Source organism: Cololabis saira, chromosome 3 (assembly GCF_033807715.1).
Source record: "Cololabis saira isolate AMF1-May2022 chromosome 3, fColSai1.1, whole genome shotgun sequence".
In the NCBI taxonomy this organism is placed as follows: Eukaryota; Metazoa; Chordata; class Actinopteri; order Beloniformes; family Belonidae; genus Cololabis; species Cololabis saira.
In genome coordinates, this window is record NC_084589.1 from 3,545,987 (window position 1) to 3,571,803 (window position 25,817).

The following is a 25,817-nucleotide window of genomic DNA, read 5'->3' on the forward strand; positions in this document are numbered from 1 at the left end:
AAAGTAACCGTTAAGATCCCCAACCTGGGCTCAGTTTATCCAAATAACACCTTTTTGAAATTTGCTGCGATGTTTAGGGATGAGAAGAGCCTGCCGGCTCGGCAGCTGATTTATGGTTCTGCGTTAAATCTTATGAATACTTATGAAAGTAAAATATATATTTCTTGCTAGAAATGTAATCAAAATGCATTTTTATGCAGAAACTAACTCAAAATATTGATTTTATTCACTAAAAATGACAAATGTCCGCCATGTTTTTTTGTTTGATTCAGTCTGCAAATGATGACGAAAAGCATTCTAGGAATTTTCTCTAGCCCTCGGTCGGTGAGTCAGTATCTGAAATCCCTCGCTGTGAAGGGTTAGATTCATACGCACTAGCCCTCGTTATGTCCACTAGCCCTACATGCAAAGAGGAATTGGGACACCACTACCCTCACGGGAACACACAAGATTTAGGGTTAGGGCTGAAAAGTAGGACTAGGGGGGATTGGGACTGGACCTAAGTGTATTACATTGATTAGTCATGCACTGCAATTTTGCAATGTCCTAGAATTCTAATTCTTCATTTGGGGACCTTTAGCAGATATGAGATTAAAATGCGATTAATTAGATTAATTAATTATAAATCCTGTAATTAATTAGATTTTGTTTTAATGGCCTGACAGCACTAGTTATTATTATGAAGACATCATATTTCGTATACGTCATATTTAATGTTCCTTCCTGTGATGTGATTAGTCCAGGTGTGTGCCTCCTTTCCAGGGGTTTTTCAGTGGGTGAATGTGTGATTGCAGTGTCCCGGACCCCCCCCAGACGCCCCGCTCCCTGGACAGGACTTTCCGAGTTGATGCTCCGGCAGAGTCAGAACAAAAGCAGCCAGGAGCAGCTGACCCTGCTTCCGGAACCAACGGGGCCCCGGGTCTGAGGAGCCCTCCGTCCCAGGCCCCGGACCCCCCCAACCAGGCCCCGGACCCCCCCAACCAGGACCTGGACCCCCCCAACCAGGACCCGGACCCCCCCAACCAGGACCTGGACCCCCCCAACCAGGACCCGGACCCCCCCAACCAGGACCTGGACCCCCCCAACCAGGACCGGACATGGAGCCTCAGGGAGGAGGTGGACAGACTGATGCAGGACAATAAAACACATTCCTCTGACTCATCCTCCAGTGTGGGCAGAGCCAGGAACCGCCCGGTGAGCAGCCGTTTAAAACAGGTCAGCAACACAACATGTTGAATTCTCCATATTGGACCAAAAACACAAAAAACAAATATGTCTGGAGCCGCAAAAAATGAAAAGTCTTGTATAAGCCTTAGAATGAAGACAACACATGCTGCATGTATCTATATTAGTTATAATATATTTCATTATGCACTTTGAGAAAAAAGTCGAAATGTTGAGAAAAAAGTTAAAATTACGAGAAAAAAGTCGAAATGTCAAGATTATTGTTGAAGTGCAATCTTGAGACAAAAGTCGAAATGTTGAGAAAAAAGTCAAAATATTGAGAAAAAAGTCGAAATGTCAAGATTAACGTTGAAGTACAATCTTAGGACAAAAGTCGAAATGTCGAGAAAAAAGTCAAAATTTCGAGAGAAAATTCAAATTTTCGAGAAAAAAATCGAAATATCGAGATTAAAAAAGGAAAAATTAAGAAAAAAGGAAAAAAAAAAAGGAAAGGGAAAAAGGAAAAGAAAAAAGAAAAAAAAGAAGAAAAAAAGGAAAAAAGAGAAAAAATGAAAAAAAGGGTCAAACATTTTTAAAAAAGCTCCAGGAGCCACTAGGGCGGCGCTAAAGAGCCACATGCGGCTCTAGAGCCACATGCGGCTCTAGAGCCACATGCGGCTCTAGAGCCACATGCGGCTCTAGAGCCACATGCGGCTCTAGAGCCACATGCGGCTCTAGAGCCACATGCGGCTCTAGAGCCGCAGGTTGCCGATCCCTGGTCTAAAAGGAGCATTTCTGGAGCAGACATGGGTTGGAACTTGTCAGGGTTTGACACTTCCCCCCAGTTTGAGTTTCAGTTCTGTCCCTCCTGTTTCCCATTTGCCCTGATTGTGTCTGCACCTGTGTCTCGTCGTGTCTCGTTATCCCCTGTGTATATCTGGTCTTGTCATTCCTTTGTTCCCTGTCGGTCCGTACTGTTTCTTCCTCCATGTCTCCTCATAGTTTTTCCTGATCCTGGTTTTTGTTGATCCTGCTCTGCAGCGATTTTTGGTTCTTGGTTTTTTTAAATAAACCCTTTTTGTTGAGAACTCCTGCCTCCGGCCTCCTACTCTGCTCTCCTGCACTTGGGTCCTCATCTAACCAATCACAACAGAACTAGGGCTGTCAGTTTAGCACGTTAATTAGATTAATTAATTACACTGCTAATTAACGCGTTATGAACATTAACGCAATTAATTGTGAGTGTCAAAATGCGTGAGCATGTTAAATGTGTCCCATTGAGGGAGCCGTAGTCACTTCCCTCCTGCTGCTGGTCAAACTAACAAAGACCTGACAGACCTGGACGACTCAGGGGAGACTCAGCTAATCTTTGTTATGGCCTTTGAACGGCAAGTTTAGTATAAAAAGAAAGAAGACGGGACTATCAACAAGAACGCGGTGGTTTGTACATTTGATAAAAAAGAATGTTCCTATCAGCGGAGCTGCTCCAGCCTGAATTATCATTTAAACGCTAAACATGTCCGGACAAGTTCCACTGTAAATGTTACAGCTACTAGAACTTGAATTGAGTAAGCTTTAGTTTTCATTTTGAGTTAAGAGTCTGCTTAAGCGCCTATTTGAGACTCAGCCTTATTTTATTTCTGAATTTTATTTATTTAACTGTAATTGTATTGCATTTTTGAATAATTGGTTTGCTGATGTGCTTGAGCTTTTTCTTTTGAATTTCATTTATGAAACACTTCACCAATAAAAATGTGGATTTGAAATCTTCTCTTCTTAGTGTATTACATTGATTAGTCATGCACTGCAATGTTGTAATGAGGCAGGTTTGGAGCACTTCCGGTTGTAGTGACCGGTTATGAAGCGTTTTTCTTTTTAAGATGGTTTCTTGTTTTATATCGTTTTGTGCTTTGCATCGTTTCTCTATTTGCAGCGCGTTTGATGATGCTGCTTTTGTCTTTGTTTTTTGCAGCAGGTTTTTTCATTTGCACCACGTTCCTCTTTTTGTACCTCGTTTTGAGTTTGTGAATTTGAATCGTTTCTGTACTTGAAGCCGTTTTCCTTAACTGAGACGCATTAGGCCGTTGCAGTGCGTTTGGCCCTTGTCGGCCATTAAAATGCGATTAATTAGATGAATTAATTATAAATCCTGTAATTAATTAGATTTATTTTTTTAATCGCCTGACATCACTAGTTGGAACGTTAGCTTGCACAAACTCACGTTCAAATGTCATTTTGTTGATTTAAACTGGCTAAATATGACAGCTCCTAGATGATAATTACAAAGTGTGCCTCTGTTCCCCAGGCTCCCGGAGGCCCGTCTGTTGTCCCGTCTTTTGTCCGTCCTGCCCCGTCTCCAGGGAGGAGACCTGCGGTGGTCTCTGGTGGAGGCCGGACCCCCGCCAGGTCCTCAGGGTCCAGCAGAGCTGCTGCCAGGGGCAGAGGCCACTCCTCCGTCAGCCAACCCCCACGGCAGCCACCAAACACCCGGCCTCTGAAGAAGAGCCCAGAGGAAGGGGACAGGAAGTCTGCAGGTTGGTACTGGCCCGTTCACACACAGCAACTCATCACACGGCTCACACCATGAGCTGAACTTTTTTCCTTTCCTTTAATCTCGACATTTCAACTTTTTTCTCGAAATTTTGACTTTTTTCTCGACATTTCGACTTTTTTCCCCGAGATCTTACTTCAACATTAATCTCGACATTTCGACTTTTTTCTAGAAATTTTGACTTTTTTCTCGAAATTTTTACTATTTCCTCGACATTCTGACTTTTTTCTCAACATTTCGGCTTTTTTCTCGAAATTTTGACTTTTTTCTCGAAATTTTGACTTTTTTCTCGAAATTTTGACTTTTTTCTCGAAGTGCATAATGAAGAAAAAAAATCTTCCCCGAGTTCTAACTAATATAGAAACATGCAGCATGTGTTGTCTTCATTCTAAGGCTGATACAAGACTTTTCCTTTTTTTTTGCGGCTCCAGACATATTTGTTTTTTGTGTTTTTGGTCCAATATGGCTCTAAAACATTTTGGGTTGCCGACCGCTGGACTAGGGGTCTAACGTACCGAGTAGATACTTTTCTGTATCTATTCTGCCGAGCCACAATCAAGTTAAAAAGTGAGTGAGAGAAGCTTTTTTTTTTGTTAGTTAGTCTCTGTGCTGCTGAAAAGTCAGCTGGAGCCGTGAGCAGCTATGAAGAGACAGAGCTCCTGGTAGATCTGGTCGTTCCTTATCTCCGTCTAGATCCCTTTTTAATTCTCTCCTCAGCACCAGGTTTATGAACATCTGCACCTCAGAGTTGGATCAGAAACAGACTTTTGCTGCCGTTGCTGGTGGAATAAACTGAACCAGAATCCGTCAGAGTCTCTTTCTCTGATTTCGTCCTCCTGACTCAGACGTCTGACTCCAACCCCCCGACCAATCGGTGGCCTGTAGTGTGATGATGTCAGATACAGCCGACTCAGCAGCTTAGAACCTCGGCAGAATAGATACAGAAAAGTATCTACTCGGCACGCCTCACCCGTAGTGTAAAAGCGCAAAACGGGGGCGAGGCGAGTCGAGTCGCCCTGAGTAGGTACTAGTGGAAAAGCACCATTAGTGTCTGCTACTTACGTCTTAGATTCAAGGGGAAATGGGCCTAGATCAGTGGTCTGCAACCCAAAATATTGAAAGAGCTGTATTGGACCAAAAACACAAAAAACAAATATGTCTGGAGCCGCAAAAAAAATGAAAAGTCTTGTATAAGCCTTAGAATGAAGACAACACATGCTGCATGTTTCTATATTAGTTATAACTGGGAGGAGATTTATTTTTCATTATGCACGTCGAGAAAAAAGTCGAAATGTCGGGAAAAAAGTTGAAATGTTGAGAAAAAGTCAACATTTTGAGAAAAAAATCGAAATGTTGAGAAAAAAGTCAAAATTTTGAGAAAATAGTCGAAATTTCGAGAAAAAAGTCGAAATGTCAAGAAAAAAGTCAAAATTTCGAGAAAAAAGTCAAAATGTTGAGAAAAGAAGAAAAAAAGCAAAAAAGTAGAAAAAAAAGAGAAAAAAAGGAGGAAAAAAAAAGGTCAAACATTTTAGAAAAAGCTCCAGGAGCCACTAGGGCAGCGCTAAAGAGCCGCATGCGGCTCGCCGACCCCTGGTCTAGAGAGTAGTGTAGGGGTGGGGTGGTGAGAGACTCATGACAGCAGAGTGCTTTATTAAAGGAGACCTATTATGGCATTTAATGTATATTTTAAACAGGCCTTGAATGTCTTAAAAACAATCTAAAGCTTGTTTTTTCTACATAAATCATAAATCCAGCCTGTGGGCCCTGTCACTAGTTTTACCGCTTCTAACCCCTTTTTCTGTGCCTCATTCTAAAGGAAGGGGGGGGTATGATAATGAGGCTCTGCCCTGATTGGCTCCCTGAATGACGTGTAGCAGGGGAGGAGAATAAACCTCGCTCACAACACTGAATTTTCACAAATGGCAACTTTATTGTTAAAAAATGAAATATGAGTTGTATATAAATAACATTTATGCACTATTTCAGCCGGATCTACCCGGCGGATGCTGAACGCTGGCCCCGGAGCCACGCCGGGCGCCCGGCGTGGCTCCGGGGCGCATCGCCCGTTACCGGGGATCAAACGGACAGATTTCGATGAAAATCTCGGAGGGTGAAGCTGGTCCAGCCTGGGACGTACCCCAGAAATCCCTGCTCCCAAAGCGGCTGGGAACCTGGACAATTTAGTCGGACGGGCCGCGCTTTGGGAACCAGGAAGTAGGCTGGAGCCGCGCGCATCACCGCAGCTTTAACCAGGAATCTGACTGGTTCTGACCGGCCGGGACCGCAGGAACCGGCCTGGACTGGTAGCAGGGACTCCCGGGGACCGACCAGCAGAATTTCAGCCGGATCTGCCCGGCGGATGCTGCGCGACGGGCGCTGCAACCGCACGGCGGGCGCACAGATCGGCTCCGGAGCGCATCCTCTGCAAATCGCCCGTTACCGGGGATCAAACCGACAGATTTGCCTGAAAATCTTGGAGGATGAAGCTGGTCCGACCTGGGATGGACCCCTAAGGACCCAGCTCCCAAACCACCCGGGAACCTGGATGATTTAACCCGGATCCGCTCCGCCGCGGCGCCGCGTCCGACTGGCTGAAGGATGGACCGCTCCAGCAGCAGAGAGAGCTGGTTGTGGGCGTGGTTTCAGCAGCGGAGGCTGAACCTATGGAAATCTGCTCCCGTCGTGACGTCACGACGGGAGCAGATTCTAATCGGCTCAAAAAAAACCACGTGACACTGGGGGACTCTGTAAGGCGGGGGTCAGAGAGCTTGCAGAAATTCATGGTATTTTGTCTCCCCTGTGCTGGCAGGGTGAGGGGAGACCACTTTATATATGTTAAAACAAGAAAAAACGTGTTTTTCATAATAGGTCCCCTTTAAATGCTTTGTCCTCATGTGCAGGTGTGTGGTTAATGTTTGCATTTGTGGCCATTTCCTCAGAAGCTGCTTGTGCTTGGTCTGCAGAGCTGGAGCTGAAGGGTGGGCTGGCGGCATCTGTCCAGTCCTTGGTGGCCGTTCTCCAGCAGCAGATGGACACCAGTCGTCAGGGAGGTGCACAGGGAGGTCCTGAAGAACCCAGACCTCAGCAAGCTCCTCCTCAGATCAGTGTAAGGAAAACCTCCCCATGTGTACAGTAATCCCTGGCTAGAACGCGCTTCACCTTTCAAACAAAGTTTCAAGATGCAGCAGCAGTAAACGCTGGTCAAGAGCAGAGACCATTTATTTAATAAATTGAAATAATTAAAAGAACAGATGGAAACAGGAAACATCAACATTGTCAGCTTTTCAAAGTTGTATCGGCTAAGGTAGTTTTTCTTCCGGTAGTTTAACTTCCGGTCCCCCCCCTATCCAATCAGAACCTTCCCAACCCCCAGACCTGGAGAAGAATTGGAGAAAGACCATCAGACGTGTTTTCCATGTAAACCTCAATTCAGAATTACTATTTCCATGTAAACTGGAAGGAACATAGTTTAATTCTGAATTATTTAATTCGGAATAATTAATTCCGAATTAAAAAGCATCATATTCATGGGTTTCAGTCACGTGACATTTTTTGTTGTCAGCGCCATCTTGAGGACCGACCGAGGACCTTTCCGTCGCGCAGCCAATATGACGTCTCACCTAATAACTCACTTAACTCCCGAAGAACAGCAATGGTATCTACAGAAAATTGACACTTTAGGTTTCGATCCGTATATAATATCTAATCAATTACTGACTCCACTCCAGTCTGCCAAAAACCTGCCAGATTTGTCGTTTGCGGACATATATATCTACCTGGTCCACAATCCTTCTCCATACACCGGCAAAGCTCTCAAAGCTTTTAAAGTACCAAAGCTTACTGCTACTTCACATCAGGATGGGTTAAAGATGCCAAACTTCATCATGTGGAGGCCAAAAAAATGTTGGTGGTAACAGGAAAGGTAAGTGACAGTCTGTTGGTGAATAGCATCAGCATTGAATTGCCTGCACAGGATACGTTTATGTAATGAAAAGTAAGAAGGCAGTTCACTTTTTCAGTAACGTTACTACTCTAGAAAGTAAAAGCATATCATCATGTCACCATAAAACTTTATTAAAACATAAAATATAAAATATGATTTATTATATTATTAATGCAAATGTTCATCTTGCGCTCCCGATCTCCTGCGCGGTGCGTCCCGTGACGTCTCCATCACCAAGCGGCTCTCCCAAATCCAACTCAGCCTGGATCATTTCTCGTGTCCTCTGCTTTTTCCCCACATCTCAGTAATGATCTGACATGCTGACATGTTTGCTGCATTAAACACCACGAACACGCCGCTCATTCCACGCTGTTCGCTGTTTGATTGCGTCACCACACGCAGTTATTAATTGTTTTCCCCCCCCACTTACAGGACCTTTTCTCTCCCTCCCGTCCGATGTTCTGGGACCTATATAATAATAGGATATTATTTATTTCTGCCACTTTATTGTGGTTTTTGTGGTGAAATGAGGAGGAATCATAGATAACTTCTCATTTCAACTAACTGGATCAGCCGTTCCTCATCATGACTGTTTCCTACAGCGCTTTCAACCGGCTTTCAACACGAGTGAAAGGAAGAAAATAAAAGAACATTTAAATATCACAATGTCCCACGGCCCACTTAAAGCACTGATAAAAGGTCAATCCCGTTTTTTTAGACTTATTGTTGTCGCATCCCACGGCACAACAGAGAGACGGCATGCTGAAAGTCGGTCCTAAAGATGGCGCTGCGAGTACTGTGTGACGTCACATGAAATCGATGAATAACCGTGGCCGGTGTGTTATTAACAGACTTGTGCAGGCCTGGATGACAAGCTGACGATGATTCATTAGTGTGAATCAGGTGTGTTGATGCAAGGAGACGCCTGTCCACATACACTTTCCCTTCAAAACGTAGGAGAGCAGGCTGAGTTGTTGGGGTTGTGTGACTTCCAGAAGCCCGAGGAGAAGTGTGAGGTGGAGGAGCTGAGAGCCCGGCTGGCCCGGAGGGAGAGGGAGCTGCTGCTGATGGAGAAGGAGGCGGAGGAGCTGAAGAATCTCCGGCAGCACAACTACCTCCTGCAGAGCAAAGTTCAGTCACGCTCTCATCCACTCTGGTAACATCTCGGTGTGTTGAACACAAGACCACGTCTTCATGCTTTTATCTTGTTTCTACACAACTCAGCTGCAGAATGCAGAAGAGGCCAGTCAGAAGAGGAGATGGGTGGAGGCTGCAGACCCTGGAGACAAGTTTAAGAGAATGGATAAAGAACTGACGGAGCAGGAGACTCTCATCAAAGGTTACCAGCAGGTCTGTTGATTTTGATTTGATTTGATTTATTCACACTCACACATGTGAATTGGTCTCCTGGAGAATCAAAAGCTTATGATAGGAGCCGATGAACATAAATACAGTAGACAGGAATACATACATACACTTGCACTTAATACACACAAAACAAAACAACATGCACATTACACTAGACTACCACTTACATACAACATATCACATTACAAACACTTAACATGAAACATTTTGTGATCCCGGAGTGTACATTTATATATATGAGCTTAACAATTGTTTCTTTAATGGAGCTTGAGGCAGGATTGAGGCAGGATTTATGAAAAAAATCTGTATACATTTTAAGTTTTCTAGTAATAATGTCAGATGAAGCGTTCCAAACCAAAAAGAATGTTTCCTCTAGTGTATCTCTCCTTTGCCTTGAACAGGCTGTTGCTGCAAAATGTGCTGCAATTCGGGCCCAAATTTCCCGCGCTGGGCTGCGGATGTGACGTCACATGACGCTGCATGCGGGCAGTGGCAGTCCTAGCCATTTGGGGGCCGAAGGCGAAATTATCTAGGAGGCCCATCGAACCCTTACTTTTAACAATTCAGATAACACACCATTGTATATCAAAAAGCAAAGAATTTATTTAAAGAATATTTTAAAAGAGAGTGTGTGTGAGTGAGTGAGTGAGTGAGTGAGTGAGTGAGTGAGTGAGTGAGTGAGTGAGTGAGTGAGTGAGTGAGTGAGTGAGTGAGTGAGTGAGTGAGTGAGTGAGTGAGTGAGTGAGTGAGTGAGTGAGTGAGTGAGTGAGTGAGTGAGTGAGTGAGTGAGAATGAGGAGAGATTAGAGATTGAGAGAGATTCTGCACAAACAGTAGTATGAGGTATTCATGTTCATCCCATCAAAAAATAAACTTAAAATCTTCCTGCCTGAAAAATTCAGCCCTGAACCCCATACCAGTCACAGCTGACAAGTCAAGACCAAAACTTGTACTCGCGTCCTCCACTGCATTATCACTTTGTTGTTGGTAAACAGAAACGGCACTCACGTCCTCCACTGGTTTCTCAGCTGTCAGCTCTCCTCCTGCTAGATCCGCAGCCGGCGAATCGTCCTCCTCCTCCACAACATTCGTGTTGACCGGTGGCGTCACGTTAAAAAAGCTCGTCAGCTTCGGGACTGCACCCGCCTTTGATTTGGCCTCTTCCTTTTTCTTCCTTTTGGAAGCACCACTTTCATAGCGTGGCGCTTCATTTAGCTAATTTCAAAAGTTTGTTCAACTTCTCACAACTCGCTTCCCCGCTAGCTTGAGTGTAGTATTTCACTTCCGTCTTTCAGAAACAGCACGTTGGCGGTGCCACCCACTGCGCAGATGTGCGCAGCCACCACTGAGGGATCACAATGCATTCTGCATTGTAATTGCGCCGTGCGCAGATATGAACATCATGAACATGGGGAATGTTTTGGAACAGTTGTCTCGCGCACATGATGGCATGGATGGAATATTCCATTTTAACGCGAAAGGGAGGGGGTGTGCACGGATTCTGTATTTCTCTGTATTTTATTGTGTTGTTTTTGCTTGTGATTTAAACATACAAAATGACAATTTATAAACACATGGATGGGGCTCACTCCACACTCCAGGGGCCCCCAATTAGACTAACAGCTGTACGGGGAGTGTGTGGCCAGCTGCTCTGGGGGCCCCTATGTATGGGGAAGTTTAGTGGGGCCCCAGGCGGTTGCCTAGCAACGCCTCAATACAAAGACCGCCGCTGCATGCGCGTCTCCCTCTCTTCACTGTTGGCTGCAGTACCCCCGACGGCCGTCGTGGTGAAGGGTGGCGCTAGAGAGTCATTTCTTAAAAGGAGCCTCATGCTCCTTTAACTGCCGTTTAAATATGGAGATGGACTGACTTTTTAGGGCTCATCATTCAACTCGTTCCAGATTTCAATTCAATTCAGTTCAATTTTATTTATATAGCGTCTAATACAACAGAGTTGTCTCTAGACGCTTTCCAGAGACCCATACCCAGAACATGACCCCCGAGCAGTTATTACATAAACAATGGCAGGTAAAAACTCCCCTAGTGGGAGAAAAACCTTAAGCCAAACAGTGGCAAGAAAAACTCCCCTTTAGGAGGAAGAAACCTGGACCAGGACCTGGATCATAAGGGGGGACCCTCCTGCCGAAGGCCAGACTGGGGGGTCAGGGACGGCAACAGCACAGATCTGTGTTTCCCCGACACACAACACTCATACTTGTTCCCACAAGTTTACGTTTTTTCCCTATAATAAGGTGTTTATGTCTAGTTTTGTGGGTGTGCTGGGGAACGGAGATTGGGATGAGTTGAGTTAGTCTGGGATTCAAACCTGAGACCACCTCATATATTGTACATGCATTATGGAAGTAGTTCTATTCTTTAAGGTGAAGAAAACCATAGTGGGCAAACAGGTGGCTGTTCCCTCAGTACTGCTTCAGTCACACCGTTTCTGTGCTTCAGTTTCAGGAGTTTCACCTGAATCTTCCAGGCCTTCTCTCCCTCTCTCAACCCTGTTTATGGCTCAGGTATTTGAGGGTTAGAAGATGAGTCAAACCATTTTTAAAGTGATGAAATTAAACCAAAATAGTGTAAAAGCTCAGCCCACCAGTGACTCAGCAGCTTCCACAGCTGGAACTGGTTCTGGTTCTGTGTGATGGTTCTTTGTCTCTATCATGGTTTTTGAGACGTCTTGATTTCTTCTTTACCATGTTGCTTCAGCTGATGAGGTTTCTGTGCAGAAACCGGGACCGGGTTCTGGGTTCCACCGGGGACTGGGTTCTGGGTTCTGGCGGGTTCTGCCCTGTGTTGTAGTCCACCTATGTTTAGACAGCAATGAACAGAACCTGGAGTCTGAGATAAACCTCAGCAGCTTTTACAGTCTCCTCTGAACTCTGGAGGAACTTTCTGGGAGGCCCACTTGTGAATGATCTTTCTGACTGTGTAGTAATAGACTCTAAATAGCTTATAACCTTTTGCAGATTGCCGAGCAGCTACCAAAAAAGGGAATACCTAATAAAGGAGTGTGTTTGACAGGAAAATGAGAAGTTGTATCTGCAAGTGAAGGCTCAGCAGGCCAGGAATAAGGAGAACGAGGAGGCGATGTTCAAGGAAAACCAGCGGCTGCTGGCGGAGCTGACCCTCACACGGTGGGTGGATGCTCCATCAGCTGCAGCCTCCGTCTGCATCCTTTCTTCTGCATGTCTTTCAAATAAAAACCTCTTTTTATCGTGAATATCACCAACTAACTACCGGTCCTTCATTGTGGCCAGGGAGCAGCTGAGGAAACCCTCCCAGCCTGCGGGAGGTGTGTGCGTGGGTCACGTTCAGCGTATTTCAGACTTGTTAGGTCAGATCAGTGTACTCCAGGTGAGTTTCTCCGTCTGCAGGCCCAGCTCTCCGTCAGCCCTTTCTCTCATTCCAATATGTTTCTCTGTGCAGAGGAAGGAGACTGAGCTGCTGGAGGGAAATCGCAGGCTGAACCAGCAGAGGCAGAGTGTGCAGGTGGAGCTGCAGCTCATGAAGAAGGAGAGAGACCTGGCTAGAGCTCAGGCCGTCTCCAGCTTAGGTAGGACTGGCTGTAGGGCAGGGCCAGCAGTGCGGTTGGATGCATATGTCATTCTTCTCAGTCATTTCAAATTGGTGTTAAAGTTTGGTTTTCACTTCTAAGTTGAAGTTTAGGGTCTATAGAACAATTTGAGTCAGAGTGTCAAACACACAGATAAAAAATGGCCTCTAAGGGGCACCGCAAAATATGTAAACTGCTACAACTTTTGATTAGATTAACCAAATTTAACATATGAGGTATGTATGGATTCAGAATTAAAAGGAGAAACTGGTATACTAAGCATTTGGTGACCAGATTAAAAATACATACATCTCTGCAGCTCTGCAGCCAGCAGACCTGGGTGCACGTTACGGTTCGGGCCGTATTAACTGCCGAAGGAATGGCATAAATTGCGCCAAAATTACATGATTAATTCAAAATGGCCGACTTCCTGTTCAGTTTCGGCCATGGCGCCAAGAGACTTTTCTTTAAGTTGCGACATGATACAGGTGTGTACCGATTTTCGTGCATGTACGTCAAAGCGTATCTTGGGGCTTGAGGCACAAAGTTTTCTAGGGGGCGCTGTTGAGCCGTTAGGCCACGCCCATTAATGCAAACCATTAAATATCACATTTTTCGCCAGGCCTGGCTTGAGTGCAAGATTTGGTGACTTTTGGGGAACTATCAAATGCAGGAGGCGAACTTGTTGTGTTCACAGTTAGATGTTAAAAATGTGAGGGGACAGCCAGTAATATCTGTTGTTCTGTTCCTCATGCGTCAGGAGATAAGACGTTTGAGATCCGTGTCCTGGAGGACAAGCACAAAGAGGAAGTGGCAGCCTTGAAGAAGAAGCTCCAGTGGTTTGCTGAGAATCAGGACTTACTGGACAGAGACGCGAGCAGGCTGAAGGCTGCCACGGCCGAGACCCACCAGCTCCAGGAACAGGTCAGCTCCCCCGCCATGCTGCCATGCTGCCATGCTGTCCCAACTCTGCCCTTATTTTACACTGGAACGGCCGCGCGCTCTCACAGACGCTTTATCACCTTTAGAAAAAGTCGTTTTCTTTTAAACTTTTCCTTAACGTCAGTTCTTTATTTTCCAGAGACGTATTTAAATGAAATACACAGGAGTTCTGTTAGTCCTACGATGTCCAGGCACGGCCAGGAGGGTTTCTACAAGCTGATTTAGTGGCTGAGTGTCTGGAATTACTCTCAAGAATAGAGAGTCTGCATTGACGTCACTTCCCCACTGGACCCCCCCCCTTAATACACTGAGTGGTAAAAACATCAGTAAAAACAGCTGCAACTAGTGGAGAAGACGGGATAACAGCTGATTATCGGCTTAAATTAAAGGCAGTTGGACTTGAAAGGGGCCCGTACAGTTACCCCAAGAACCAGTGGTCCATGGACATTAATATTTGGTACAGTTACCCCAAGAACCAGTGGTCCATGGACATTAATATTTGGTACAGTTACCCCAAGAACCAGTGGTCCATGGACATTAATATTTGGTACAGTTACCAAGAACCAGTGGTTCATGGACATTAATATTTGGTACAGTTACCAAGAACCAGTGGTCCATGGACATTAATATTTGGTACAGTTACCCCAAGAACCAGTGGTCCATGGACATTAATATTTGGTACAGTTACCCCAAGAACCAGTGGTCCATGGACATTAATATTTGGTACTGTTACCAAGAACCAGTGGTCCATGGACATTAATATTTGGTACAGTTACCCCAAGAACCAGTGGTCCATGGACATTAATATTTGGTACAGTTACCCCAAGAACCAGTGGTCCATGGACATTAATATTTGGTACAGTTACCAAGAACCAGTGGTCCATGAACATTAATATTTGGTACAGTTACCAAGAACCAGTGGTCCATGGACATTAATATTTGGTACAGTTACCAAGAACCAGTGGTCCATGGACATTAATATTTGGTACAGTTACCAAGAACCAGTGGTCCATGGACATTAATATTTGGTACAGTTACCCCAAGAACCAGTGGTCCATGGACATTAATATTTGGTACTGTTACCAAGAACCAGTGGTCCATGGACATTAATATTTGGTACAGTTACCCCAAGAACCAGTGGTCCATGGACATTAATATTTGGTACTGTTACCAAGAACCAGTGGTCCATGGACATTAATATTTGGTACAGTTACCCCAAGAACCAGTGGTCCATGGACATTAATATTTGGTACAGTTACCCCAAGAACCAGTGGTCCATGGACATTAATATTTGGTACAGTTACCAAGAACCAGTGGTCCATGAACATTAATATTTGGTACAGTTACCAAGAACCAGTGGTCCATGGACATTAATATTTGGTACAGTTACCAAGAACCAGTGGTCCATGGACATTAATATTTGGTACAGTTACCAAGAACCAGTGGTCCATGGACATTAATATTTGGTACAGTTACCAAGAACCAGTGGTCCATGGACATTAATATTTGGTACAGTTACCAATAACCAGTGGTCCATGGACATTAATATTTGGTACAGTTACCCCAAGAACCAGTGGTCCATGGACATTAATATTTGGTACTGTTACCAAGAACCAGTGGTCCATGGACATTAAAATTTGGTACAGTTACCAAGAACCAGTGGTCCATGGACATTAATATTTGGCCACAAATCCAGTTTCCTGATATTTATATGTACTTAATTTCTACGCCGGGGAAATACACGAAGCAAAGCTTGAAGATACAAAAGTCTTGACGCTTGGTCCAACTTCAAGGCAGGATTTGTTGTAGAAATTAAAGTGATGAGGACACCAAACTTTATGATTGGACCGTTTAATGTTAGCTACCCAAAAATCCAACATTACCTGATACAAAATGGGAACCAAATCCACGTTTCTGTGTCTGGAATCCAGTTGTTTCTGTGAATTGCAGCGATCCATCTCTGCCCTTATTTTACACTGGAACGGCCGCGCGCTCTCACAGACGCTTTATCACCTTTAGAAAAAGTCGTTTTCTTTTAAACTTTTCCTTAACGTCAGTTCTTTATTTTCCAGAGACGTATTTAAATGAAATACACAGGAGTTCTGTTAGTCCTACGATGTCCAGGCACGGCCAGGAGGGTTTCTACAAGCTGATTTAGTGGCTGAGTGTCTGGAATTACTCTCAAGAATAGAGAGTCTGCATTGACGTCACTTCCCCACTGGACCCCCCCCTTAATACACTGAGTGGTAAAAACATCAGTAAAAACAGCTGCAACTAGTGGAGAAGACGGGATAACAGCTGATTATCGGCTTAAATTAAAGGCAGTTGGACTTGACAGTGACCCGTACAGTTACCCCAAGAACCAGTGGTCCATGGACATTAATATTTGGTACAGTTACCCCAAGAACCAGTGGTCCATGGACATTAATATTTGGTACAGTTACCAAGAACCAGTGGTTCATGGACATTAATATTTGGTACAGTTACCCCAAGAACCAGTGGTCCATGGACATTAATATTTGGTACAGTTACCAAGAACCAGTGGTCCATGGACATTAATATTTGGTACAGTTACCCCAAGAACCAGTGGTCCATGGACATTAATATTTGGTACTGTTACCAAGAACCAGTGGTCCATGGACATTAATATTTGGTACAGTTACCCCAAGAACCAGTGGTCCATGGACATTAATATTTGGTACAGTTACCCCAAGAACCAGTGGTCCATAGACATTAATATTTGGTACAGTTACCAAGAACCAGTGGTTCATGGACATTAATATTTGGTACAGTTACCCCAAGAACCAGTGGTCCATGGACATTAATATTTGGTACAGTTACCAAGAACCAGTGGTCCATGGACATTAATATTTGGTACAGTTACCAAGAACCAGTGGTCCATGGACATTAATATTTGGTACAGTTACCAAGAACCAGTGGTCCATGAACATTAATATTTGGTACAGTTACCAAGAACCAGTGGTCCATGGACATTAATATTTGGTACAGTTACCAAGAACCAGTGGTCCATGAACATTAATATTTGGTACAGTTACCAATAACCAGTGGTCCATGGACATTAATATTTGGTACAGTTACCAAGAACCAGTGGTCCATGGACATTAATATTTGGTACAGTTACCAAGAACCAGTGGTCCATGGACATTAATATTTGGTACAGTTACCAAGAACCAGTGGTCCATGGACATTAATATTTGGTACAGTTACCCCAAGAACCAGTGGTCCATGGACATTAATATTTGGTACTGTTACCAAGAACCAGTGGTCCATGGACATTAAAATTTGGTACAGTTACCAAGAACCAGTGGTCCATGGACATTAATATTTGGCCACAAATCCAGTTTCCTGATATTTATATGTACTTAATTTCTACGCCGGGGAAATACACGAAGCAAAGCTTGAAGATACAAAAGTCTTGACGCTTGGTCCAACTTCAAGGCAGGATTTGTTGTAGAAATTAAAGTGATGAGGACACCAAACTTTATGATTGGACCGTTTAACGTTAGCTACCCAAAAATCCAACATTACCTGATACAAAATGGGAACCAAATCCACGTTTCTGTGTCTGGAATCCAGTTGTTTCTGTGAATTGCAGTGATCCATCTCTGCCCTTATTTTACACTGGAACGGCCGCGCGCTCTCACAGACGCTTTATCACCTTTAGAAAAAGTCGTTTTCTTTTAAACTTTTCCTTAACGTCAGTTCTTTATTTTCCAGAGACGTATTTAAATGAAATACACAGGAGTTCTGTTAGTCCTACGATGTCCAGGCACGGCCAGGAGGGTTTCTACAAGCTGATTTAGTGGCTGAGTGTCTGGAATTACTCTCAAGAATAGAGAGTCTGCATTGACGTCACTTCCCCACTGGACCCCCCCCTTAATACACTGAGTGGTAAAAACATCAGTAAAAACAGCTGCAACTAGTGGAGAAGACGGGATAACAGCTGATTATCGGCTTAAATTAAAGGCAGTTGGACTTGACAGTGACCCGTACAGTTACCCCAAGAACCAGTGGTCCATGGACATTAATATTTGGTACAGTTACCCCAAGAACCAGTGGTCCATGGACATTAATATTTGGTACAGTTACCAAGAACCAGTGGTTCATGGACATTAATATTTGGTACAGTTACCCCAAGAACCAGTGGTCCATGGACATTAATATTTGGTACAGTTACCAAGAACCAGTGGTCCATGGACATTAATATTTGGTACAGTTACCCCAAGAACCAGTGGTCCATGGACGTTAATATTTGGTACAGTTACCCCAAGAACCAGTGGTCCATAGACATTAATATTTGGTACAGTTACCAAGAACCAGTGGTCCATGGACATTAATATTTGGTACAGTTACCCCAAGAACCAGTGGTCCATGGACATTAATATTTGGTACAGTTACCAAGAACCAGTGGTCCATGGACATTAATATTTGGTACAGTTACCAAGAACCAGTGGTCCATGAACATTAATATTTGGTACAGTTACCAAGAACCAGTGGTCCATGAACATTAATATTTGGTACAGTTACCAAGAACCAGTGGTCCATGGACATTAATATTTGGTACAGTTACCAATAACCAGTGGTCCATGGACATTAATATTTGGTACAGTTACCAAGAACCAGTGGTCCATGGACATTAATATTTGGTACAGTTACCAAGAACCAGTGGTCCATGAACATTAATATTTGGTACAGTTACCAATAACCAGTGGTCCATGGACATTAATATTTGGTACAGTTACCAAGAACCAGTGGTCCATGGACATTAATATTTGGTACAGTTACCAAGAACCAGTGGTCCATGGACATTAATATTTGGTACAGTTACCAAGAACCAGTGGTCCATGGACATTAATATTTGGTACAGTTACCCCAAGAACCAGTGGTCCATGGACATTAATATTTGGTACTGTTACCAAGAACCAATGGTCCATGGACATTAAAATTTGGTACAGTTACCAAGAACCAGTGGTCCATGGACATTAATATTTGGCCACAAATCCAGTTTCCTGATATTTATATGTACTTAATTTCTACGCCGGGGAAATACACGAAGCAAAGCTTGAAGATACAAAAGTCTTGACGCTTGGTCCAACTTCAAGGCAGGATTTGTTGTAGAAATTAAAGTGATGAGGACACCAAACTTTATGATTGGACCGTTTAACGTTAGCTACCCAAAAATCCAACATTACCTGATACAAAATGGGAACCAAATCCACGTTTCTGTGTCTGGAATCCAGTTGTTTCTGTGAATTGCAGCGATCCATCTCTGCCCTTATTTTACACTGGAACGGCCGCGCGCTCTCACAGACGCTTTATCACCTTTAGAAAAAGTCGTTTTCTTTTAAACTTTTCCTTAACGTCAGTTCTTTATTTTCCAGAGACGTATTTAAATGAAATACACAGGAGTTCTGTTAGTCCTACGATGTCCAGGCACGGCCAGGAGGGTTTCTACAAGCTGATTTAGTGGCTGAGTGTCTGGAATTACTCTCAAGAATAGAGAGTCTGCATTGACGTCACTTCCCCACTGGACCCCCCCCTTAATACACTGAGTGGTAAAAACATCAGTAAAAACAGCTGCAACTAGTGGAGAAGACGGGATAACAGCTGATTATCGGCTTAAATTAAAGGCAGTTGGACTTGACAGTGACCCGTACAGTTACCCCAAGAACCAGTGGTCCATGGACATTAATATTTGGTACAGTTACCCCAAGAACCAGTGGTCCATGGACATTAATATTTGGTACAGTTACCAAGAACCAGTGGTTCATGGACATTAATATTTGGTACAGTTACCCCAAGAACCAGTGGTCCATGGACATTAATATTTGGTACAGTTACCAAGAACCAGTGGTCCATGGACATTAATATTTGGTACAGTTACCCCAAGAACCAGTGGTCCATGGACATTAATATTTGGTACAGTTACCCCAAGAACCAGTGGTCCATAGACATTAATATTTGGTACAGTTACCAAGAACCAGTGGTCCATGGACATTAATATTTGGTACAGTTACCCCAAGAACCAGTGGTCCATGGACATTAATATTTGGTACAGTTACCAAGAACCAGTGGTCCATGGACATTAATATTTGGTACAGTTACCAAGAACCAGTGGTCCATGAACATTAATATTTGGTACAGTTACCAAGAACCAGTGGTCCATGGACATTAATATTTGGTACAGTTACCAAGAACCAGTGGTCCATGGACATTAATATTTGGTACAGTTACCAAGAACCAGTGGTCCATGGACATTAATATTTGGTACAGTTACCCCAAGAACCAGTGGTCCATGGACATTAATATTTGGTACAGTTACCAAGAACCAGTGGTTCATGGACATTAATATTTGGTACAGTTACCCCAAGAACCAGTGGTCCATGGACATTAATATTTGGTACAGTTACCAAGAACCAGTGGTCCATGGACATTAATATTTGGTACAGTTACCCCAAGAACCAGTGGTCCATGGACATTAATATTTGGTACAGTTACCCCAAGAACCAGTGGTCCATAGACATTAATATTTGGTACAGTTACCAAGAACCAGTGGTCCATGGACATTAATATTTGGTACAGTTACCCCAAGAACCAGTGGTCCATGGACATTAATATTTGGTACAGTTACCAAGAACCAGTGGTCCATGGACATTAATATTTGGTACAGTTACCAAGAACCAGTGGTCCATGAACATTAATATTTGGTACAGTTACCAAGAACCAGTGGTCCATGGACATTAATATTTGGTACAGTTACCAATAACCAGTGGTCCATGGACATTAATATTTGGTACAGTTACCAATAACCAGTGGTCCATGGACATTAATATTTGGTACAGTTACCAAGAACCAGTGGTCCATGGACATTAATATTTGGTACAGTTACCCCAAGAACCAGTGGTTCATGGACATTAATATTTGGTACAGTTACCAAGAACCAGTGGTCCATGGACATTAATATTTGGTACAGTTACCCCAAGAACCAGTGGTCCATGGACATTAATATTTGGTACAGTTACCAAGAACCAGTGGTCCATGGACATTAATATTTGGTACAGTTACCAAGAACCAGTGGTCCATGGACATTAATATTTGGTACAGTTACCAAGAACCAGTGGTCCATGGACATTCATATTTGGTACAGTTACCCCAAGAACCAGTGGTCCATGGACATTAATATTTGGTACAGTTACCAAGAACCAGTGGTCCATGGACATTAATATTTGTCCAGTTTCCTGATATTTATATGTACTTAATTTCTATGCCGGGGAAATACACGAAGCAAAGCTTGAAGATACAAAAGTCTTGACGCTTGGTCCAACTTCAAGGCAGGATTTGTTGTAGAAATTAAAGTGATGAGGACACCAAACTTTATGATTGGACCGTTTAACGTTAGCTACCCAAAAATCCAACATTACCTGATACAAAATGGGAACCAAATCCGCGTTTCTGTGTCTGGAATCCAGTTGTTTCTGTGAATTGCAGCGATCCATTTGTCTCTCTTAAGGCTTGTGCTGTCTTTGGGTCAAGGGAGGGTGAAGGGAGAAAAGAAGGAATGAAGGAAAGAAGGAAGTGAGGAAGAAAGGAGAAAAGAAAAGGAAGGAAGTAGGAAAAGGAGTAAGGAAGGGAGAAAAGATGGAAGGGAGAAAGGAAGGAAAGAAGGGAAAAAAGGAAAGAAGGAAGGGAGGGAAGAAGGAAGGAATGGAGAAAATAAGGAAAGAAGGGAGGAAAAGCAAAGAAGGTAATAAAGGAACGAATGACAGAAGGGAGGTAGGAAGAAAAAGGAGTAAAGGAGGGTAAAAAAGGAGGAAAAGAGGAAAGGAAAAAGGAAGGAGAGAGCATGAGGAAAGAAGGAGAGAAGAATTGGGTCATTTTGACGCAAAGACAGTACAAGGGTTAAGCTTATTTTTCGTCAGTCTGTAAAACGTTAACTCTGATTTCTTGCTAAATCTATGAGTACAGTTGATCCCACAACAGCTCTTTCCCATTTTAGATGTTTTCCAGTTGCTCAAACTGAAAGTTTACGCTGACACTCAGTCTTTCTGACACTCATGCACATTCCCTCTATAAATCTACTGAGAATTGTTCCAGCATTGTTACTGTGTTGCTGCGGTAACGGCTTGTGAGTCCACTTCTGTCTGAGCCTCGATGTCTCCGTTTCAGGTAGAAAAACTGAAACAGGAAGTAGGCAGAAGGAGCAGTGAGCAGCAGAAAAAGCCCAGAGACAAATCTGTGGACACGAAGAGAATCCAGGACCTGGAGAGACAGGTCTGTACAGACGTTTCCAGCAGTTCCATCGTCCTCTCTGTCCTCTCTGTCCTCTCTGTCCTCTCTGCCGTGTCCACTACTCAAGAGTCTTCCTGTCCTTCCCCAGGTGAAGGAACTGGAGCAGATTCTGAGACGCAGAAACCCAAACTCCCTGCCCGCACTGATCTGTGCCGCAGCGGCGGCTGCTGGTCCCGAGCAGAGCGGCTCTGCAGGCTCGGCCTCGGCCTCGCCCGGCCGGGTCAGCGCCCTGCTGGAGCGCAGGGTGCAGCACCTGGAGGCGGAGCTGGAGGGGAGCAGTGAAGAGGCCAAGCGCTGCCTGCGTGCCATGGAGCAACAGTTTCACAGGATCAAGGTGGGGCTGCAGCTGGAGATGCAGTTGTGTGTTTGGAAGGAAAAGTATTTGGAAAGTTTATACAAATCCCCTCGTGGGGGATCAGTGGCCACAGTTAGGAGATGTTTTTTAATTCAGAATTAATTATTTCAAATGAAATAATTCAGAATTAAACTATTTTCCTTCAAGTTTACATGGAAATAGTAATCCCCCCCTATCCACCCCCCCCAAAAAAAAAAATCACTGGGTTTGTATGTGTATATTTATGTATGCGTATATATATATATGTATATATATATATATATTAAATATAGTAATAATGCATATATATATGCCTTTGGTTTCTACCGTCATGGTATCAATCATTAATGTGTGCAGACAAGGTAAAACACTCCATGTTCAATTATTCTAACACGTAAGAATCTGATTTTCTTTGCAGACGGCGCAGAAAACCTTTATTTTTTTCGCCCGCCCATTTTTTTTTTTCCATAACAATCACACGATCACGTAATTTTGATCGTGGGAAGCCAAAATCAAGATTGCGATTACAATTGTATTAATGTGTTTAACCCCCCCCCCCCCCCCCCCCCCCCGCTGCTGAAGACACTGCTCTTCTGACAACTAGTACTGAAGTAGCAGTGTTGTTATCCAACACTAAGGAAACAAAGGAGCAGAAACTCTCAAGAAAAAGGAAGCGGGGACATGGTGTAAAAGATTTGCCTGAGACACTGACTACGTTTAGATGCAGTCAAGATTCTGGTTATTGCTAATATTCCAGTTACTGAAACATTGGGAATATTCCGTTTACATGGTGATTAATCATTCAGGATATCTGGATCAAACCAGCGACGCACGGAGAACGTGATGACGCAATTCCTGTCATTTCTGCTTCTTCTTCCTGTATCCAAATTCAAAACAAATGCTGCTTCGTGCAACTTTTCTCTCACCTTCTTGTAAATCTTCTATCCCGGTACTTTCTAGCGTCTACAAATGCAGAAATGTTCATATCCTTCATTACATTTATGAAGTGATTAGTCTCCTCCTGGTCTTGGTTTCTCCGTGTTTATAAGAACTTCCTGGACTCAAAAGACCAGGATTCCTTGTGAACAGAGCATGTGCAGAAAACAGATTCCTGTTCCGTTTGATGGGGATATTCCGTTTGGTGTTTACATGACCCAATATTCAGGTTTTAAAAGGAGTAACCCAGGGCTCATATTGGGGTTTTTAAAAACTGGAATATGAGCAAATTCAGGTTATTCAAAGGGGTTATTGGTGTTTACATGGCCGTGCAAATTCGGGTTATTGCTAATATTCGGGTTATTGATGCATGGAAACGTAGTCATTTATATGTTTGTGTTTGTGTTTGTGTTTGTGTTTGTGTGTGCTGCAGCTCCGCTACGAGCAGCAGATCTCTGACCTGGAGCAGCAGCTGCAACAGAAGCAGCAGCGTGAAGCAGCAGCCGGGTCGGCTCCGGGACAGTCACAGGAAAGTTCTCAGGAGAAAGAGAGCCACTCCCTCCAGCAGCAGCTCAATAACAAGGTGGGGCCTTTACTAAAGTAGAATATTACAATTCTACTTTACATATTAGACAGGAATGTAAAGCTTGGAGACATCTTTGCACTGAACAAACTAGGGGTAGGACGATACAAGTAACTCACGATTCAATACTGTGGCGATATGTGGTCCACGATAATATCACGATACACCATATCTACGATATTCAATATATTGTAAGAAATTTCATCAACAATATATCACGATATATGTGACTGAAAAAGAAAACATACCCATAAAAAGGAAAAGGTCTGTAGTTATGCATTTATTCAATGCCAAAACTTCATACAATGTACAAAGAAAGTGCATTTGTATATTTCCTCACTGCTGCTAGTCTTGTAAATGTAAACACTGAACAGCTGGACTAATTAAAGTGCATGAACAATAGTGCGGTGACAACCGCGTAAATCCATTATGAGTGTTGTAATAAAATATCCATATTTGCCGTCAGTTTATCGATTATTTATTGGAACAGAAAGTGGAACAATATATTGCAATATGGATTTTTTTCCCCACCACTAGAAAAAACCGAACAGAAGAGGAGTAATGCAGCTGTTTTGTGCAGTGGACTGTGCATGAACAGTAAAGAGTGCTTGTACCTGCAGGTGCAGGCGAGTCCAGGACGACACCAGCGTCCAGCCGAGGCTGCTGTTGGAGCTCGGCTGGAGCGGCTGAACCAAGAGCCCGGCACCAGGACAGGCTGCGTTCAGGAGCCCAGCTGCACCGGGGAGAGGTTGCAGAAAGAAAGGAGACCCGACCCGCGGGCAGAGAAGCGCTCTGCAGAGTCCAGACGCCGGCCCGGCTGCACCGCTGCAGGAGGAGACACGTCTGCAGGAGGAGACACGGCTGCAGGGCCACAGGCATTTCCAGCTGCCCAGTATGAGAAGACCTACCAGCCCGCCGTCTTCTCAGGTGGGAGTGCAATAGGGCTGAAACCATTCCTCCAATAATTCCAGTAATTCCATTACTAAAACTGATCGAGAAATTTTCTCTGCCTCAAGGAATCGTTTAATTTTGCAGCTCAACGCAGGTATTTCCACCAGACTACGTTTATCCGGCACAACGCGCTGACGCCGCGCACGTAAAGGAAGACGAAAGAGGAGGATATGTTTGGTTTTAGTAACATCATGCTCAGGCATAGATAGATATATATATATATATATATATATATATATATATATATATATATATATATATATATATATATATATATATATATATATATATATATATATATATATATATATATATATATATATATATATATATATATATGTCTGCAATGGCCCAGACGGGAGACACGTGTAACTCAGTTCAATCCACTAATATTCTTCTGGTCCGTTCTCCTATATGTTCCCCCTCTAACCCGGTACATACATAGGTTCCTCTACACATCTGTTCCCGCTACAGTTTTAACTAAAAGAAAAGGCAGAAAATGTCAGAAAAATAAAAACGTAATAAAGCTAACTGGGTAGTTTTCAGTTTTATCTCTGTATTCATTGATGGATAAAACAAGCAGCGCTGGAGCCTAATGTGCTCCAATACAGCAGGACTCAGAGTTTTATTTTGTACACTGCCAAAACTCAAAATCTTAAACTTTAAAGGAGCTTGAGGCAGGATTTATGAAAAAAATCCGTATACGTTTTAAGTTTTCTAGTAATAATGTCAGATGAAGCGTTCCAAACCAAAAAGAATGTTTCCTCTAGTGTATCTCTCCGTTGCCTTGAACAGGCTGTGTGCTGCAAAATGTGCTGCAATTCGGAGGCCGAATTTTCCGCGCTGTCCTGCGGATGTGACGTCACATGACGTTGCATGCACGTTCTCCCCGTTCTCCCGTGCCGGCTTCGCTGTTGGCTGCAGTACCCCCAACGGCCGTCTTGGTGAAGGGTGGCGCTAGAGAGTCTCATTTCTTAAAAGGAGCCTCATGCTCCTTTAACTTAAAACTTAACTAGAACTTAAAATATGCTTGACACAAATGCTGATTGGGCCGGAGCTTCGGGAGCTGCGTGCTGGCCTGCGGTCCCCACCCCTGGTCATCCCGTTGCTGCTTCCACCTGCCTGCTGTGCTGTTGCCGTCCCTGACCCACCAGTCTGGCCCTCGGCAGGAGGG

The 25,817-nt window shown here is 43.7% G+C and overlaps 1 protein-coding gene across 2 annotated transcripts in view; it reads left to right on the top strand.

Annotated features, from left to right (window-relative positions):
- cep162 (centrosomal protein 162) overlaps positions 1 to 25,817 on the top strand; it is a 74,542-nt gene that overhangs the window by 33,269 nt on the left and 15,456 nt on the right. Inside the window, exons 14-26 of one of the 2 annotated variants that reach the window (XM_061715331.1) lie at positions 795 to 1,215; positions 3,470 to 3,698; positions 6,679 to 6,821; positions 8,654 to 8,788; positions 8,883 to 9,008; positions 12,056 to 12,168; positions 12,292 to 12,388; positions 12,461 to 12,587; positions 13,348 to 13,511; positions 21,717 to 21,821; positions 21,928 to 22,173; positions 23,543 to 23,692; positions 24,313 to 24,619. In XM_061715331.1, coding sequence (XP_061571315.1) covers positions 795 to 1,215; positions 3,470 to 3,698; positions 6,679 to 6,821; positions 8,654 to 8,788; positions 8,883 to 9,008; positions 12,056 to 12,168; positions 12,292 to 12,388; positions 12,461 to 12,587; positions 13,348 to 13,511; positions 21,717 to 21,821; positions 21,928 to 22,173; positions 23,543 to 23,692; positions 24,313 to 24,619 — 2,363 coding nt within the window. Of the gene's footprint in view, positions 1 to 794; positions 1,216 to 3,469; positions 3,699 to 6,654; positions 6,822 to 8,653; positions 8,789 to 8,882; positions 9,009 to 12,055; positions 12,169 to 12,291; positions 12,389 to 12,460; positions 12,588 to 13,347; positions 13,512 to 21,716; positions 21,822 to 21,927; positions 22,174 to 23,542; positions 23,693 to 24,312; positions 24,620 to 25,817 lie in introns of both variants that reach the window. The other variant, XM_061715332.1, reaches the window with a different exon arrangement.